At 39.5% G+C, this 19,304-nt stretch overlaps 1 protein-coding gene across 2 annotated transcripts in view; it reads left to right on the top strand.

Moving 5' to 3' along the window:
- LRRC36 (leucine rich repeat containing 36) overlaps window positions 1-19,304 on the top strand; it is a 72,977-nt gene that overhangs the window by 15,747 nt on the left and 37,926 nt on the right. For both annotated transcript variants that reach the window (XM_047792662.1, XM_047792664.1), the window contains exons 2-4: window positions 11,871-11,998; window positions 16,278-16,470; window positions 17,244-17,340. In XM_047792662.1, coding sequence (XP_047648618.1) covers window positions 11,871-11,998; window positions 16,278-16,470; window positions 17,244-17,340 — 418 coding nt within the window. The remainder of the gene's footprint in view (window positions 1-11,870; window positions 11,999-16,277; window positions 16,471-17,243; window positions 17,341-19,304) is intronic.

The raw sequence follows: 19,304 nt of genomic DNA on the forward strand, positions 1-19,304 counted from the left end.
GATCGATGACTCATTTTATTGCTCAATAATATTCCATTATGTGAATATACCATAGTTTTATTTTTATTCATTTACTTTTGAAAGACATCTTCAATAAGTAAATGTTCCTAAGTTGTGGCAATTATGAATGTGGCTGCCATAAAAATTCATGTGCAGGTTTCTGTGTGGGCATAAACTTTCAGCTCATTCAAGTAAATGCCAAGGAGCATAATTGCTAGATCATATGGTGAAAGCTATGTTTAGCTTTGTAAGAAACTGCCAAACTATCTTCCAAAGTGGCTATTTATATAATTGCATTCCACTAGCAATGAATGAGAGTTCCTGTTGCCCCATGCTATAGTCTGATTGTGTCCACCCCCAACCCCTGCTAACAAATTCATATGTTGAAATCCTAAGTCGTAATGTGATGGTATTAAGAGGTGGGGGCCTCTGGGAGGTGATTAGGTCATGAAGGCCCTCCTAAAAAGGTTAATGACCTTATAAAAGAGAACAGAGAGGAAGTGTCCTTGCCCCTTTCCATGATGTGAGCATACATCAAGAATTAGGCAGTCTGTAGCCTGGAAGAAGGCTTTCATCAGAACCTGACCGTGCTGGCACACTGATCTTGAACTTTCAGTCTCCAGTACTTTGAGAAGTAAATGTTAGTTATTTATAAGCCACCCAGTCTGTAATATTTTGTTAGAGCAGCGCAAACTGACAAAGATATGCCACATCTTCATCAATATTTGGAGTTGTCAGTGTTTTGGATTTTGGCTATTCCAAAAAGTGTATAGTGGTATCTTGTTATTGTTGTGATTTGCAGTTTCCTAATGGCTTATTGTGTTGTGCGTCTTTTCATATGTTTATTTGCCATCTGTATGTCTTCTTTGGTGAGGGGTCAATTCAAGTCGACAAATTTTTTAATTGGATTGTTTGTTTTCTTATTGTTGAATTTTCTTTTTTTTCTTTTTTTTTTGTCTTTTGTCTTTTTTGTTGTTGTTGTTGTTGTTGCTATTTCTTGGGCCGCTCCTGCAGCATATGGAGGTTCCCAGGCTAGGGGTTGAATTGGGGCTGTAGCCACCGGCCTACGCCAGAGCCACAGCAACGCGGGATCCGAGCCGCGTCTGCAACCTACACCACAGCTCACGGCAACGCCGGATCGTTAACTCACTGAGCAAGGGCAGGGACCGAACCTGCAACCTCATGGTTCCTAGTTGGATTCGTTAACCACTGCGCCACGATGGGAACTCCCCTTATTGTTGAATTTTAAGAGTTCTTTGAATAGTTTGAATACCACTCCTTTATCAGCTTTCTGTTTTGCATGTATTTTCTTCCACTCTGTGTCTTATCTTTTCAGGCTCTTAAAAGTTCTCCAATGTCTTTTGCAGAGCAGTTTTAAATTTTAATGAAATCCCACTTCTCAAGTTTTTCTTTCATGGATCATGCCTTTAGCGTTGTATTCAAGATTTATTGCTAAACCCAGGGTCATCTGGATTTTCATCTGTGTTATCTTTTAGAAGGTTTATAGTTTTCTGTTTTATATTTAGGTCCATTTTAATTAATTTTTATGAGAGTTATAAGGTCAGTGTCCAAATTTCTTTGAGCATGTGGATATCCAGTTGTTCTAGCTCCATTTGTTGAAAGGCTGTTCTTTTTCCACTGAATTGACTTTGCTTCTTTGTCAAAGATCAGTGGGCTATACTTGTGTAGGTCTACTTCTGGGCTCTCTAGTCTATCCATTGATTTTTCTTTTTTTCTTTTTTTCAGGACCGTACCTGCGTCATATGAAAGTTCCCAGGATATGGATTGAATTGGAGCTGCATCTGCTAGCCTATTCCACAGCCAGAGCAATGCCAGATCTGAGCTGTGTCTGTAACCTGCTCTGCAGCTTTTCGCAGTGCTGAATCAACCCACTGAAGGAGGCCAGGGATCAAACACACATCCTCATGAGTACTAGTCGGGTTCTTAACCTACTGAGCCAGAATGAGAACTCATTGATCTTTTTTTTTTCTTCTAACACCACACTGTCTTAATTATTAGAGCAATGCAGTTAAGATTTGAAGTCAGGTAGTATTAGTATTCTGTTTTTCTTCTTCATTGTTGTGTTGGCTTTCCACATAAACTTTAGATAATCATTTTGTTGATATCTACAAAATAACTTATTGGAACATCATTCCTTTTCTATGGGCTAAGTAATATTATATTGTATGGATATAAACCACATTTTGTTTATCCATTCATCTATTGGTGGGCATTTGGGTTGTTTCTACCTTTTGGGTCCTTTGAATAAAACTGCTGTGAACATGGTTGTACACATATCTGTTAAGAGTCCTTGGTTTCAGTTCTTTTGGGTATATACTTAGAATTGTTCTATTGTTTGTTTGGTTTTGGGGTATGGGGGTCGGGCTTTTTTGGCCACACCCATGGTATGCACGGCAGCAACTCATAGCAATGACAACACTCGGGGCACTAGGGAACTCCTTGGGTTTTGAGGTGTTTTTTTTTTTTTGTCTTTTGTCTTTTGTTGTTGTTGTTGTTGTTGCCATTTCTTGGGCCGCTCCCGCGGCATATGGAGGTTCCCAGGCTAGGGGTCCAATTGGAGCTGTAGCCACCGGCCTACGCCAGAGCCACAGCAACGCGGGATCCGAGCCGTGTCTGCGACCTACACCACAGCTCAGCAATGCCGGATCGTTAACCCACTGAGCAAGGGCAGGGACCGAACCCGCAACCTCATGGTTCCTAGTCGGATTCGTTAACCACTGCGCCACAACGGGAACTCCGGGTTTTGAGGTTTTTGACTAAGTGACCTTTTGTTTTTATTTTTTTTGTGAGTTCCATTTTCTCTATTTTCGAGTCTTCCTTCATTTTCCAATGATCTTTCTGAATTTTTCTAATTCTAATTTACATTTTTCAGTAATTCTCAAACTTTCTTTTCTTTTTTGTCTTTTTGCCTTTTGTAGGGCCGCTCCTGCGGCATATGGAGGTTCCCAGGCTAGGGGTCTAATTGGAGTTGTAGCCGCCATCCTACACCACAGCCACAGCAACTCGGGATCCAAGCCGAGTCTTCGACCTACACCACAGCTCATGGCAATACTGGATCCTTAACCTGCTGAGCAAGGGCAGGGATCGAACCCGCAACCTCATGGTTCCTAGTTGGATTTGTTAACCACTGAGCCACAACGGGCCCCAATTCTCAAATTTTTGATATCAGGATTTCTTCACACTCTTAAAAAATTGTTTAGGGCTTCAAGGAGCTTTTGCTAATGCTAGTGAATTATATCTACTTATATTTATCATGTTTAAAACTGAAAGAGACAATTTTTTTTTTTTTATCTTTTTAGGGCTGCACCCGAGGCATATGGAAGTTCCCTGGCTAGGGGTCGAATCAGAGCTGTAGCCACTGGCCTATGCCACAACCACAGCAACGCCAGATCCAAGCCGAATCTGCAACCTACACCACTCCTCACAGCAGTGCCGGATCCTTAACCCACTGAGGTGGTCCAGGGATCAAACCTGCGTCCTCATGAGTGCTAGTCAGATTCATTTCCACTGAGCCACGATGGGAACTCCGAAACATACAATTTAAAAATATTTATTTTTTAATTTTTTTTTAGTTTTTTGGCCATGCCTGCAACAAGTTCCTGGGCCAGGGATTGAACCCATGCCGCCACAAATCTAGCTGCTGTAGTGACAATGCCAGATGCTTAACCCTCTGCACCACAAAGAAACTTCCAAAAATATTTAATTATTAATTCATTAAAAGATAACCATAATATACCCATTACATGTTAACATAGGTAATATTTTTTATGTCTTAATTGAAAACATCCAGATTCTCATATCTGCTTCTTTGTTAAATCTGTTATGATATGTTGCTTTGGTTGAAACGTGTGGGTGTGCATGTGTGTGTATGGTCATGCCTCATATAGATATGCAGTTGGAAAAGGGAGGCATTTAAATAGCCTTTTCAGTGAGTATTCTTCTTTGAAATGATGTGAAAACTGAGCAAGTGGTAGTTTCCCAAGGTTTAGCTGTATGTGGAATCTGAAACTGTATCAATGAATTTGTGTACTCTGTTATATTAAAACCCATTGGTACATCCTGCATTTAAATGAATCTTTCTTTCTTTCTTTCTTTTTTTTTTTTTGTCTTTTTGCCTTTTCTAGGGCTGCTCCTGCGGCATATGGAGGTTCCCAGGCCAGGGATCTAATCAGAGCTGTAGCCACTGGCTTATGCCAGAGCCACAGCAACGCAGGATCTGAGCCTCGTCTGTGATCCACACCACAGCTCACGACAATGCTGGATCCTTAACCCACTGAGCAAGGCCAGGGATCGAACCAGCAACCTCATGGTTCCTAGTCGGATCCGTTAATCACTGAGCCACGACAGGAACTCCTTAAATGAATCTTTTATCCATGCATGATTTTGTAACATCATGCATTCATTATTTGAAAAGTATTAACTCACTGAGTTATGTAGATCTTCCAAATATTGAACATTTTCATAATGTAACATTTAAAAAATCACGTTTGTTAATATCACAAATCTCAATAGAAAGATCTTTATTTTTTCATTTTTTTAGGTTTTTATTTTTTCTATTATAGTTGATTTGCATTGTTCTGTCAATTCTGCTGTACAGCAAAATGACCCAGTCATATATATATGTGTGTGTGTGTATATATATATATATATATATATATATATACACATTCTTCTTCTCACATTATCCTCCATCATGTTCCATTACAAGTGACTAAATTTAGTTCCCTGTGCTATGCAGCAGGATCTCATTGCTTATCCACTCCTAATGTAATAGTTGGCATCTACTAACCCCAGACTCCCATTTCATTCCATTCCCTCTCCCTCAGCAACCACAGCATGTTCTCCAAGTCCAAGAGTTTATTTCTTTTCTTTATAGAAAGGTTCATTTCTGCCATATATTAGATTCCAGATATAAGTGATATCACATGGTATTTGTCTTTCTCTTTCTGACTTACTGTACTTAGTATGAGAGTCGCTAGTTCCACCCATGTTGCTGCAAATGGCATTATTTTATTCTTTTTTTATAGCTGAGTAGTATTCCACTGTGTATGTTTACCACATCTTCTTAATCCTTTCATCTGTTGATGGACATTTAGGTTGTTTCCATGTCTTGGCTATTTTGAATAGTGCTGCTATGAACGTAGGGATGCATTTATCTTTTTCAATGAAAGTTTTGTCCAGATACATGCCCATGAGTGGGGTTGCTGGGTCATAGGGTAGTTGTATATTTAGTTTTCTGAGGTACCTCCATACTGTTTTCCACAGCGGTTGTACCAATTTACATTCCCACCAACAGAGTAGGAGGATTCCCTTTTCTCCACACCCTCTCCAGCATTTGTTATTTGCTGACTAGTTAATGATGGCCATTCTGACTGGTGTGAGATGGTAACTCAATGAAGTTTTTATTTGCATTTCTCTCATAATTAATGATGTTGAGTATTTCTTCTGCGCATGTTGGCCATCCATGTATCTTCTTTGGAGAAATGTCTATTCAGGTCTTGCCCGTTTTTCCAACTGGGTTGTTGGTTTTTTGGTTGTTGAGTTGTATAAGTTACTGGTATATTTTAGAGACTAAGCCCTTGTCAGTTGCATCATTTGAAACTATTTTCTCCCATTCCAGAGGTTGTCTTTCTGGTTTTTTTATGGTTTCCTTTGCTGTGCAAAAGCTTGTCAGTTTTATTAGGTCCCATTGGTTTATTTTTGGTTTTATTTCTGTTGTCTTGGGAGACTGACCTAAGAGAACATTTGTATGGTTGATGCCAAGAATGTTTTGTTTATGTTCTCTTCTAGGAGTTTGATGGTGTCTTGCCTTATGTTTAAGTCTTTAAACCATTTTGAGTTTATTTTTGTGCATGGTGTGATGGTGTGTTCCTGTTTCATTGATTTACATGCAGCTGTCCAGTTTTCCCAGCACCACTTCCTAAAAAAAGCTGTCCTTTTTCCATTTTATATCCTTGCCTCCTTTGTTGAAGGTTAATTGAGCATAGGTGTCTGGATTTATTCTGGGTTCTCTATTCTGTTGCATTGGTCTGTATGTCTGTTTTGTACCAGTACCACACTATCTTGGTTACTGTAGCTTTGTGATATTGTCTGAAATCTGGGAGAGTTATGCCTCTTAATTGATTTTTGTTCCTCACGATTGCTTTGGCAATTATGGGGCTTTTGTTGTTCCATATAAATATTGGAATTGTTTGTTCTAGTTCTGTGAAAAATATCATGGGTAATTGGATAGGATTGCCTTGAATCTGTAGATTGCTTTGGGTAGTATGGCCATTTTAACAATATTAATTCTTCCAGTCCAGGAGCATGGAATATCTTTCCATTTCTTTGAATCTTCTTTAATTTCCTTGATTAATGTATTATAGTTCTCAGCATGTAAGTCTTTCACCTCCTTGATCAGGTTTATTCCTAGGTATTTAATTTTTTGGGGTGTGATTTTTAAAGGCATTGTACTTTTATATACTTTTCTAATATTTCATTAGTATACAGGAATGCAACCAATTTCTGAATGTTTATCTTGTATCCTGCTACCTGGCTGAATTCATTGATCAGTGTGAGTAGTTTTAGTGTGGAGTCCTTAGGGTTTTCTCTGTATAGTGTCATGTCATCTGCATTCAGTGACATTTTTACCTCTTCTCTTCCATTCTGGATACCTTTTATTTCTTTTGTTTGTCTGATTTCTGTGGCTGGGACTTCCAGTACTATGTTGAATAAAAGTGGTGAGTGTGGGCATCCTTGTCTTGTTCCAGATTTTAGTGGGAAGGCTTTCAGTTTTTGTCCATTGAGTATTATGTATAGGCTGTGGGTTTGTCATAAATGGGTTTTGTGTTAAGATATGTTCCCTGTATACCCACTTTAGTAAGAGTTTTTATCATGAATGGATGTTGGACTTTGTCAAATGTTTTTTCTGCATCTATTGATATGATCATGTGGTTTTTTACTTTTCTTTTGTTAATGTGGTGCAGGACGTTGATTGATTTGTGTATATTGAACCATCTTTGTGAACCTGGGATGAATCCCACTTGGTCATGGTGTATGATTTTTTTTTTTGTCTTTTTGTCTTTTTAGGGCTACATCTCTGGCATATGGAGGTTCCCGGGCTAGGGGTCTAATTGGAGCTGTTGCTGCCAGCCTACACCAGAACCACAGCAACTCCAGATCTGAGCTGCATCTGTGACCTACACCGCAGCTCACAGCAACGCTGGATCTTTAACCCACTGAGCGAGGCCAGGGATTGAACCTGCAACCTCATGGTTCCTAGTTGGATTTGTTTCCACTGTGCCATGACAGGAACTCCTTATCTTTTTATATGTTGTTGGATTTGGTTGGTTAAAATTTTGTTGAGAATTTTTGTGTCTATATTCATCAAAACTATTGGCCAATAATTTTCTTTTTTGGGTAGTATCTTTGTCTAGTTTTGGTATTAGAATGTCTTTGGGAGTGTTCCTTCTTCTTTGACCTTTTGGAAAAATTTAAGAAGGATGGGTATAAGTTCTTCCTTGTATGTTTGGTAGAATTCACCTGTGAAGCCATATGGTCCTGGACTTTTATTTGTAGGGAGTATTTTTATGACTTATTCAATTTCATTTCTAGTGATCAGTCTGTTCAATTGATCTATTTCTTCTTGATTCACTTTTGCTGGGCTGTATGTCACTAGAAAGTTGTCCATTTTTTCTAGGTTGTCAAATTTGTTGGCATATAATTACTCATAGTATTCTCTTATGGTTTTTTGTTATTTCTGCTGTATCTGTTAAGATTTTGCCTTTTTCACTTCTTATTTTGTTTATTTGAGTTCTTTCTCTCCTCTTCTTGGTGAGTTTGGCCAGAGGTTTGTGAATTTTGTTTACCCTTTCAAAGAACCAGCTCTTGGTTTTATCGGGGGTTTTTTTTATTATTGTTTTTTGAATCTCCTCACTAGAAAGATCTTTAGATGTTGGGAAGCTGTCAAGTTCATGGTCGCAGATACAAGTTTTCCAAAATTATAATTTATGCTTGGAAGATCATATAACTGACAACAGTTACTATTGTTTTTTTTTTCCCTAAAGTGACAGTCTTTCTTTGTTTATTTTCAAGAATATGTCTGCCAACTGTTCAAGCCTGAATAACCATAATATGTCAGATTTTTCAAGTAAAAAAGGTATTTCAAAAAAATGGCTAATTAAGCTGGCATCTCAAATGTCACACAAGTGTTTTCCCTCAAGGCATCCACCATACTTCAGTAGGCAGCAGGAGTATTTCAATGTGTATTTCCCATTTAGTCACATAATATAAAAAAGATGTATGCAAGGGTCAAGATTTATTTAACCATTTCTACTGATTTTTCAAGGGCATTCTTAAAGTAGCTTTAAAAAAAACGCAAAAGGAGTTCCCGTCGTGGCGCAGTGGTTAACGAATCCGACTAGGAACCATGAGGTTGCGGGTTCGGTCCCTGCCCTTGCGCAGTGGGTTAACGATCCGGCGTTGCCGTGAGCTGTGGTGTAGGTTGCAGACGCGGCTCGGATCCCGCGTTGCTGTGCTCTGGCGTAGGCCGGTGGCTACAGCTCCGATTCAACCTCTAGCCTGGGAACCTCCATATGCCGCGGGAGCGGCCCAAGAAATAGCAACAACAACAACAATAACAACAACAAAAGACAAAAAAAAAAAAAAAAAAAACCCGCAAAAATACAGTGGTGAAGAATACAGTGACTAAGAGTGAACTTTGATGCCAGTGCCTTGATTCATCCTAAGGCCGCCATAGTTTTTGCTCTTACACCTTACATGCAAATGTCAACACAGTGAAAAGGGCTATTAATGTTTTGCTATTATTATGAAAATAATTTTTTTAAATAGTTTTGATTTTATGGACCTCTGTACATGTCTCAGGGACCTCTGAGGGTCTAGGGACCACACTTTGAGAACTGCTACATTTTGTTATCACATCTCTTAGGTTGCTTTGAAATATTAAGTTATAGTTTTCATTTGTTTTGCAGATGTATGTTTCTGGAGTTCTTTCTTTCTTTAGGCCTGTTAGTCTGCTCTTTTTTTTTTTTGTCTTTTTGCCTTTTCTTTAGCCTCTCCCGTAGTATATGCAGGTTCCCAGGCTAGGGGTCCAATTGGAGCTGTAGCCACCTGCCTACACCAGAGCCACAGCAACGTGGGATCCAAGCCACATCTGTGACCCACACCACAGCTCACAGCAACGCCAGATCCTTAACCCACTGAGCAAGGCCAGGGATCGAACCCACAATCTCATGGGTTCCTAGTCAGATTCGTTAACCACTGCGCCACGATGGGAACTCCCAGTCTGCTCTTTTTTTGTTTTAATAACATAAAATTTGACTATATAATCCTTTTCTGTCTTATTTTATTTTATTTTATTTTTTTATCTTTGTAGGGCCACACCCACAGCATATGGAAGTTCCCAGGCTAGGGGTCCAATCACAGCTATGGATGCCGGCCTACACCACAGCCACAGCAAAGCAGGATCCAAGCCAAGTCTGAGACCTACACCCCAGCTCATGACAACACACTGAGCAAAGCCAGGGATTGAACCTGCATCCTCATGGATCATAGTCAGGTTTGTTAACCACTGAGTCACAATGGGAACTCCCTGTCTTTTTTTTTAAAGTGCATACTTTTTGATGGGAAGAATAAGCCAGAATAGCTTTTCTGGTTTCAAGGTTTTGGAATTTCCTATTATGTTGTGTTTACAAGTATTAAAAAATAGGACTTTATGTTTCCTGAGATCTGCCATCTTCCCTCCCTGACTTGTATCTGGACTTTCTTTTGAATCTATTCTCTCTATCCCACTCAAAGTGGATTCTGCTCCCACAAGGATGAGTCTTTTCTTGAAAGGAATCTTCAGTTTCATACTTATTATAATGTATAGGGCCTAGACTGCTCCAGGATCTTTTTTTTTTTTTTTTTTTTTTTTTGCTTTTTAGGGCCTCACCAGCAGCATATGGAAGTTCACAGGTTAGGGGTTGAATCAGAGCTACAGCTGCCAGCCACAGCCACAGCCACAGCCATAGCCACAGCAACTGTGGGACCTGAGCTGCATCTGCAACCCACACTACAGCTCATGGCAATGCTAGATTCCCAACCCACTGAGCAAGGCCAGGGATCAAAACTGTATCCTCATGGATTCTAGTTGGATTCATTTCCACTGTGCCACGAAGGGAATTCCCTGCTCCAGCATCTTGAGATCTTATTTTACTGCTCCAAATGGGATATTGCAGAATGTCCTTCCAGATTTGGCTGCTGTTCTCAGTTTGGCCCACCACACTTACTAGTGAGTTCCTATTGGCAATTTTGAGGTTCTCCCCTTTTCAGTACTATGAGAAATCTAGTATGGGAGTTCCCTTCATAGCTCAGCAGTTAACGAACCTGACTAGGATCCATGAGGATGTGGGTTTGATCCCTGGCCTTGTTCAGTGGGTTGAGGATCCGGTCCGGCTGTGAGCTGTGGTGTAGGTTGCAGATGTGGCTCTAATCCCACGGTGCTGTGGCTGTGGCTGGCAGCTGAAGCTCCGATTTTACCCCTCACCTGGAAACTTCCATATGCCGCAAGTGTGGCCCTGAAAAGCAAAAAAGAAAAAAGAAAAGAAATCTAGTGTGTGTGTGTGTGTGTGTGTGTGTGTGTGTGTGTGTGTATATATATGTGTGTGTGTGTATGTGTTTTATACACCATACACATATATACTTACATATATGTACATACACACATATATATTCTCTCTTTTTTTTTTGTCTTTTTTTTAGGGCCGCTCCCATGGCATACGGAGGTTCCCAGGCTAGGGGTCGAATCAGAGCTGTAGCCACAGGCCTACGCCAGAGCCACAGCAACACGGGATCTGAGCCTCGTCTGTGACCTACACCACAGCTCACAGCAATGCCGGATTCTTAACCCACTGAGCGAGGCCAGGGATTGAACCTGCAACCTCATGGTTCCTAGTCAGATTCATTAATCACTGTGGCAAGACAGTAACTCCACACAAATATATATTCTTTAAAACGGTCATACATACACAAATCATGCTTTTCCCTCACTTAATGTCTTAGAAATCTTTTCATATAAGCATCTACAAATCAACCTCATTCATTCCTTTTAATGACTACATAATAATAATAATTAACATGTATATAGCAAATGTGTCAGGACTATTATAAGTTTTCTGTTTGTATATATGTGTACACACACATATTCATTTAATCCCTAAAGTATCTTATGAGGTAAGTACTATTATTATCTCCATTTTACAAACGAGGAAACCAATGCACAGAGAAGTTAACTGACTTGTACAAGGTCACGAGTCTAGTGCATTGTCCATTGTATCAGTGAGCTGCTACTTCAGCCATCTAGTTTTACTTTTCAACTTTATGGGGCCTTTGACAGTCTTCTTTTTCTTCTTTTTATTCCTCCCTCCTTCCCTCTCTCTCTGCCTCCTTTTTCCTTCCCTCTGTCCCTTCCCCCTTCTTCCCTTCCTTCCTTTTCACTATCCTAAAACCTTTCTGCAATTGATATCCTTGTGGTGTATACTATATATCCTGACAAAATGTTGTGAGGATTATCTATAGGGCTAAATTCTATTAATGAGATTGCTGGGTTTATTTGTTTTGAGAACTTTGGGATAGACTTTTACTACATCCTTCAGGGTAATTAGAGAAACTCAAGTGTTCAGTAAAATCAAGGCATGGTATCACAATTAGACTATATTGCTGCTTTTGAAAGGAAGATCTGATCTTCTTATGCGCCTTGAATGTAGGACCTTTCACAGATGAGATATGGGAGGAAGGAAGGCCTGTTTTCACTGACTCTGCTGTTTATCCAAGCGGAGATTATAATGTATCTACTGATGATCTCTTTTCAGAACTGGTGGAGTCTCTTTCATTGCAGGGATCTTATGCTGGAAAAATCCATTCCATTGGTGATGCCTTCAGAAATTTTAAAAACCTCCGATCCTTAGATTTATCAAGAAATTTGATCACTAGCCTGAAGGTAAGTTCTATATTCTATGACTAGCCAGTTCAGCTCAATTTATTTTTTGGATGGGAAGAAATAAATAAAAGATAATATCAACCAGGAGAGTATAGCATCTTCCTTATAAATGTTTCCAAACTAAATTATTCACTGTAAAATTCCTTTGATTTTGTTTTATGTTTGACATTTTTAATATAAAATATTGAAAATTCCTTATATACTGAGAGAAAACTGTCCATCACTGCCTAGGGCAATAGTACAATTCTTAATGCCTGTTAAAAAAAAAAAAATAGGAGGAGTTCCCACTGTGGTGCAATGGCATTGGCAGTGTCTTGGGAGCGCTGGGACGCAGGTTGGTTTGATCCCCTGTCTGGCACAGTGGGTTATGGATCTGGCGTTGCCTCAGCTGTGACATGGGTTGGAATTGCAGCTTGGATCTGATCCCTAGCCTAGGAACTCCATATGCTGAGGGGCAGCCAAAAAATTTAAAAAAAAATTATGAGGAGCACTTGTAAGAACAGATTCTTAGTCCCTCTTTTTTTTTTTTTTTCTTCTTTTTGCTATTTCTTGGCATATGGAGGTTCCCAGGCTAAGTGTTGAATTGGAGCCGTAGCCGCCGGCCTACGCCAGAGCCACAGCAACTCGGGATCCGAGCCGTGTCCGCAACCTACATCACAGCTCACGGCAACGCCAGATCCTTAACCCACTGAGCAAGGGCAGGGATCGAACCCGCAACCTCATGGTTCCTAGTCGGATTCGTTAACCACTGCATAACGACGGGAACTCCTCTTAGTCCCTCTTCTGAGAGAGATTCTGAGTTAATAAATCTATGGCCTGCTCAGGACATTCCCAGGGGGTTCTGATGATATTGGTGCACAAAACACACATGGAGAAACACCGGCTTAAGTTGTTACTGTGAGTTTTTTCCTAGGAGTAAGGAGGAAATGATTGGTCTTGAAAAAAAAAATAAAATAAAAAAATTTTCTAAGCCAGGGGATGGTGGAACAGAGGGAAGTTCAGGAAAATAGGTGGGAGCATGCTTAAGAGGAATGTGTGAGGATTAACAAACACACAGAGAGAGCTCTACAAACATAAACATGTGTACACATGGAGATGCAAATTTTGTTTTCTTTGTGTAGACCCCCACCCAAGTGGTATTTCTTATACTTTTCCCTTTTTGCCCAGCTATGGGTCTGTCTTGGTAAAGCCCCTCTTTGCAAGACTAAAAGCAAGAGACTTAGAGGTACTATCTAGGATTGGTTAATGATCTAGATTATTCCACCAGTTTTTCATTTCTTGGGGAAAACTTAAAAATTTCTTTTTATTATTTATTTTTTGCTTTTTAGGCCCGCACCCACAGCGTATAGAAGTTCCCACACTAAGGGTCGAATTGGAGCTACTGGCCTGCACCACAGCTACAGCAAGTTGGGATCCAAGCTATGGCTGCAACCTGCACCACAGCTCATGGAAACCCCAGATTCCCACTGAGTGAGGCCAGGGATCGAACCCTCATCCTCATGGAGACTGGTTGGATTAGTTTCTGCTGCACCACAATGGGGACTCCCAGGGAAGACTTTTCAACACAAACCAGACACAATCTTGAGGTCTAAAACTAAGGGCCCTAAAACAGGAAATTCAAGCTAGATCAAATTTCCAGCTAGGATTCTAAAAGCAGAAATTCCAAGTTGAACTAGGTCTTTAGACTCTTTGATAACAGCCATTTGTATTTGGCACACCAATTTCAGAAGGTATTAGTACAGAGTTGCCTAGGTCTCTTCATATGTATTTTATCTGTTTATTCTTTTCAGACTAAAAAAAACCTGAGTGAATATTGCTTTAATTTGTTTTTATACTCCCTTTCTTTGCATTTCTGTAAATTGGCTGAAAACTGTTGTGAAGATTTTTTTTTTGTCTTTTTTGCTTTTTCTAGGGCCGCTCCCGAGGCATATGGAGGTTCCCAGGCTAGGGGTCTAATCGGAGCTGTAGCCACTGGCCTACACCACAGCCACAGCAACGCAGGATCCAAGCCACGTCTGCGACCTACACCACAGCTCATGGCAACGCCGGATCCTTAATCCACTGAACAAGGGCAGGGATCGAACCCACAACCTCATGGTTCCTAGTCGGATTCGTTAACCACTGCGCCACGATGGGAACTCCTGTTGTGAAGATTAATGAAATTAGCACATGTAATTAAATAGAACATATGTAAGACTCTGATACAATGTTTGGCATATAAAAGCATTTAGTAAATGTTAGTGTTCTAAATTTTTTGCATTTATGATTTATCTCTGCATATATTCATCTCATTTTGCTTAACTTTCCTGGGGTGGAGGGATTGTTTTGTAATTATTTCTAGCAGAGCAGTGGGGAATACATGAATTCATGCCAAATGGGAAATGTGAGAGGAAGACAGAAATTATTTCCTTGACTTTTACACTGGGATGTTAAAAATTACTTGAACTGAAACATGAGACATTTAAAGCCAGTCCTGATGGTGTACTGCCCTGAGTGTGAAGCCAGAAGCACTGATAACTACTCCTGACCATTGATCCTTTCCCAGTGTAGAAGTTAATGAAACTGAAAAAGCCAGAAAGAAATGTATCAAACTGTAAACAGGGTTCTATTCAGAAATGTTTTGGGAGTTCCCATTGTGGCACAGCAGAAACCAATCCAACTAGGAACCATGAGGTTGCGGCTTCAATCCCAGGCTTTGCTCAGTGGGTTAAAGATCCAACGTTGCCATGAGCTGTGGTGTAGGTTGCAGACCCGACTCAGATCTGGCATTGCTGAGGCTGTGGCGTAGGCTGGGCCTGGGAACCTCCATATGCTGCTGGTGCAGCCCTGAAAAGACAAAAGACAAAAAAAAAAAAGAAAAAAGAAAAAAAATGTTTTGAATGTATCTTTGAGCTTTCCTAAACTTTCTGCAGTAAAAAGGGTAATTTTATTTTATTTGTTTTTAAATTTTTTGTCTTTTTAGGACTGCGCCCGCGGCATATGGAGGTTCCCAGGCTAGGGGCTGAATTGGAGCTGTAGCTGCCAGCCTACACCACAGCTCACAGCAAAGCCAGATCCTTAACCCACTGAGTGAGGCCAGGGAGCGAACCCATGTCCTCATGGATCCTAGTCGGGTTCCTTAACTGCTGAGCCACAAAGGGAACTCTGCAATGCTGAATCCTTTAACCCACTGTACACTGGACCGGGGATTGAACCTGTGCCTCTGCAGTGACCCAAGCCACTGCAGTTGGATTCCTAACCCACTGTGCCACAGCAGGAACTCCAAAAAGGGTAATTTTAAATGAGAGAAGAATAAGAACATTATTTTATAAATATATGATGGAAAATAATTTTACCTTTCTGAAATAACTCAATGACAGAGTTCCTTTTATGGTAAACATTTTTACCACTGGAAATATATGATTATACATATATGAACATGTTTTGAAATATTGCCCTGAAATTTGGCATTGGGCAAAAGCACCTAATTCGTCAAATACATGAAAATTAAGCAATTATTTTCAATAGGAGGTTTTAGCAAGGAAGGAAAATTGTGGCTTTTCCTCCTAAGTTTCCCAGTTCTGACTGTACTGTTGCTAGAGAAGTAGAAGGATGAGGATGTTCAGTCCACAGAAGGAGAACAGAAGAAGGAAGAATGTTTCTACCAAGAAGTAACCGATTGGAGGATAGGGAGCAGTAACTCTAAAGGGGGAAATACGGACAAAAGGGGCTCCAAACTGGTCCAGGAGGGAAGTTTTGTCTTGGCATCCATTGACCCTCAAAGTGAGTTCTTGAGATATAATAGCATATGCATACACACTTAATTTTTTTTCCATGCCCTTCTCTCCAGAACCATCTCTTTTGCCTCCCTCCCTCTTTTAAGTGGAAGAGCTTCTGGGTTCAGCAAAGTGGTGTGGCAAGGGTGAGAGAAAGGCAAAGGTGACTTGGCCTGGCTACCACCGGGAAGGATTGCATTGGGAGAGTGATGGGGGGTAACAGAAGTAGAAAATTGGCAGCAGATATTTAGATGTCAAAATTTATAAAGCAGGCAATGTATCCGATCTATGAACTACTTAATGTATAGGTAGTACATCCAGTGCCCATGGGTTGTAGCATTCTTATTCTCAGGCAACTAAACGGGAATTTCAACACTGCCTTTCTCATGTGTGACTCAGGTAACTATTTAAGGATGGAAAGTTTTATTTAAGGATGGAAAGTTATAGTTGTATTTCCACCTTTTTCTGAGAGATTCCTCGTCCTTCCCAATGTGCAGTTTCACAATGTGGTCTTTTCCTTGCAGGGCATCCAGTATTTATGTTCACTCCAAGACCTGAATTTATATTATAACAACATTCCTTCATTAGTGGAGGTGTCCCGCCTACAGCCTTTACCCTTCCTCAAAGAACTAGATTTGAGACTCAATCCTGTTGTCAGGAAAGATACAGATTATAGGCTCTTTGCTGTGTACATGCTACAAACTCTGGAGAAACTGGGTGAGACCCTCCTCCCCTGTTCTTTGCCCCAGAATCTTACTTTAAACCAGCTTCCTCCTAACCTTTGGATGTTGGCTCAGAGTGTGGACTGCCAGGATATATTTGTCAATATTTATGTAACTCGTTTGTGTTGTCAGGATGTATGACAAGTCTTTTTATTGTTTATTGAATGACAGTTTATGATTTTATCAGTTACTTCCAGCTTTAGTTTTCTTCAGTTAATGGGTTCACCACCATTTCCTCCCCAATAAAAAATTTCCAGGTTGAGATTTATTTTTCCAGATGCCCCAACTTTGCAACTGTATTAGCAATAGAAAACAAACACAACTCTTTGGGGCTTAGTTGGCAAGGAACAATAAATATTCCTTCAAATGAGCTAGTCTGTATTTCTTTATAATTTTCTCGAGCATACATTTCTTGTTACAAACTTTGGTGTTACATGTCCCTGGGAAAGTTATTGTAGGGAAATTTTAAGTAAAGTCTTTCAGAAATGGTGTAACTTTCAGCCTTAAGATTAGGCCATTTGGATTGTATGCTGTCCAAGCTCTACTTTCCTGCAGAGGTAGTTACTACTTATATGGCAGTTGTTGCTATGGTATCCCTATAGTCTCCCTGAGTTACTACTCATGACAACATAATAGCATTATTTTGTGACCTGTCTCTAACAAAACATGAGACTGATCTTTAGTTTTTACTCTGTGAATATGGTTTTATGACCCATTATTGTTTACTCCAAAAAAGAAACATGTTCAGACCACGGTTTTTGCCTCCAGATGACCGAGCTGTACGAGAAAGTGAGAGAAAAGCTGCCAAGCTGCATTTTAGTCAGTTGGGCAACAGTGAGAATTTTCTTTTAGAGGTGAAAAAAAGGTAAGATTCTTTACAATTTTTTTTTTTAGTTTGGTTCTGTACAGAGAGTAGTGAATTCCTGCATAACTTTCTTCATTTTCCAGCAGAAATTTCTACAAGTTTTAAGAATCATCAGATCAGAAATAAAAGTATCTATTCAGCATATTGAGATTTATCTGGGACAAATCTGGCCCTCAGTGGGAACATTTTTGTTTTCTCCAGTTAGTGGATCTGCTTTGGATATCATTGTTGTAAATTCTCTAAAGTTGTTCAGAGTTCATGCACAGGGATATCATGAGATTACTTTCATCCCCATAAATGTTTACCAACTCTTTCTTGGTAGAGTTATAGATTTGGCACATGGCCTTTTCCTATTTAATTAGGAAGATTACATTCCCATAGGAAGGATAGTTAGAGATAAATTTGTTAAAAGATGATAAGGGAATCATTTCTTTTCAAACCCAAAAGTAAACAGACCTTGAAACTGTAAATTATCTGAATGGTAGGTTTTTCTATTTCTTGTTGCCTAAATCCTATCAAAATAAGTACCATATCTTCTACTCCTCTCCAAAAAGTTGCTTTATTGTTTTTGAAAAGCAGAAATTTATTATAATTTAAATAATATAGGAAAGTACAGGGAGGACTTCCTATTGTGGTGCAGCAGAAACGAATCCGACTAGGAACCATGAGATTGCGAGTTCCATCCCTGGCCTCGCTCAGTAGGTTAAGGATCAGTGGGTTAAGGATCTGGCGATGCCGTGAGCTATGGTATAGGTTGCAGATGAGGCTCAGATCGGGCGTTGCTGTGGCTGTGGTGTAGGCCAGCAGCTGTAGCTCCAATTAGACCCCTAGTCTGGTGACCTCTACATGCTGTGGGTATGGCCCTTAAAAGACAAAAGACAGCAGTACAGTAGAAAATTGACAGAACCTTGTAAACCAGCTATAATAGAAAAAAATAAAAATCATTATATATAATTAAAAAAAAGAATTTCTAACCACAAAAAAAAGACAGCTCTGTTGACATCTTGATTTTAGCTCACTCAAGACCTGTGTCAGACTTCTGACATACAGAACTATACCTAATTAAATTGTGTTGTTCTAAGCAAAAAAAAAAAAAAAAAAGAACGGTACAGGGAAAAAGTCGAAATTACCCCATATTCTGCTGCTGAATTAACTACTAGTAATGTTTGGTATACATCCTTCCAGACATCTGTGTACCTATACACATGTATAGATGTATCTATTAATATATTTTTTCTGATGGTAAAAGTAATGTATGTTTATTGTTGCAAATATGAAATGTACAGAAAAAACCATAAGGAATAAACAGCTCATAACCCTACTACCGAGAAATAAACACTAATTATGGTAAACATCCTCTTAGTCTTAGGTATATGTATGTGTGTATTTTATATTTGTGTTTATATATTATAAAATAAATACATATTAATAATAAAATATGATATTTATCTTCTAGTAATTTGCTTCCTATACATACCATTTTAATTTGATAAAATATAAAAATATCCACAGAACATTAAGTATTCTTCCCTAGAAGAAATTTGTAAATTCCTGTTTTAAATGCATTGGGGTACCTTGTTTTCTATAGAAATACAGAGGTGAATTAATGTATACCTGAATAAAGTTACTAGTTAGGCAAATAATTATCACCATTTTATTTCTGTTTAGTTACCTTATAGCAATTGCAAAACAGAAGTAAAATGTTGCTCAGGTGCTCATTATTAACATTAATACCTTGTAAACTCTACAAACCTGTGCAAAGGTTTTTTTTGTTTTGTTTTGTTTTTTGTTTTTTTTTTTGTCTTTTCTAGGGCCGCTCCCGAGGCACATGGAGATTCCCAGGCTAGGGGTCTAATTGGAGCTGTAGCCACCAGCCTACACCGGAGCCCCAGCAACTCGGGATCCAAGCCAAGTCTGCAACCTACACCACAGCTCTTGGCAACGCCAGATCCTTAACCCACCGA

Source organism: Phacochoerus africanus, chromosome 8 (genome assembly GCF_016906955.1).
Source record: "Phacochoerus africanus isolate WHEZ1 chromosome 8, ROS_Pafr_v1, whole genome shotgun sequence".
In the NCBI taxonomy this organism is placed as follows: Eukaryota; Metazoa; Chordata; class Mammalia; order Artiodactyla; family Suidae; genus Phacochoerus; species Phacochoerus africanus.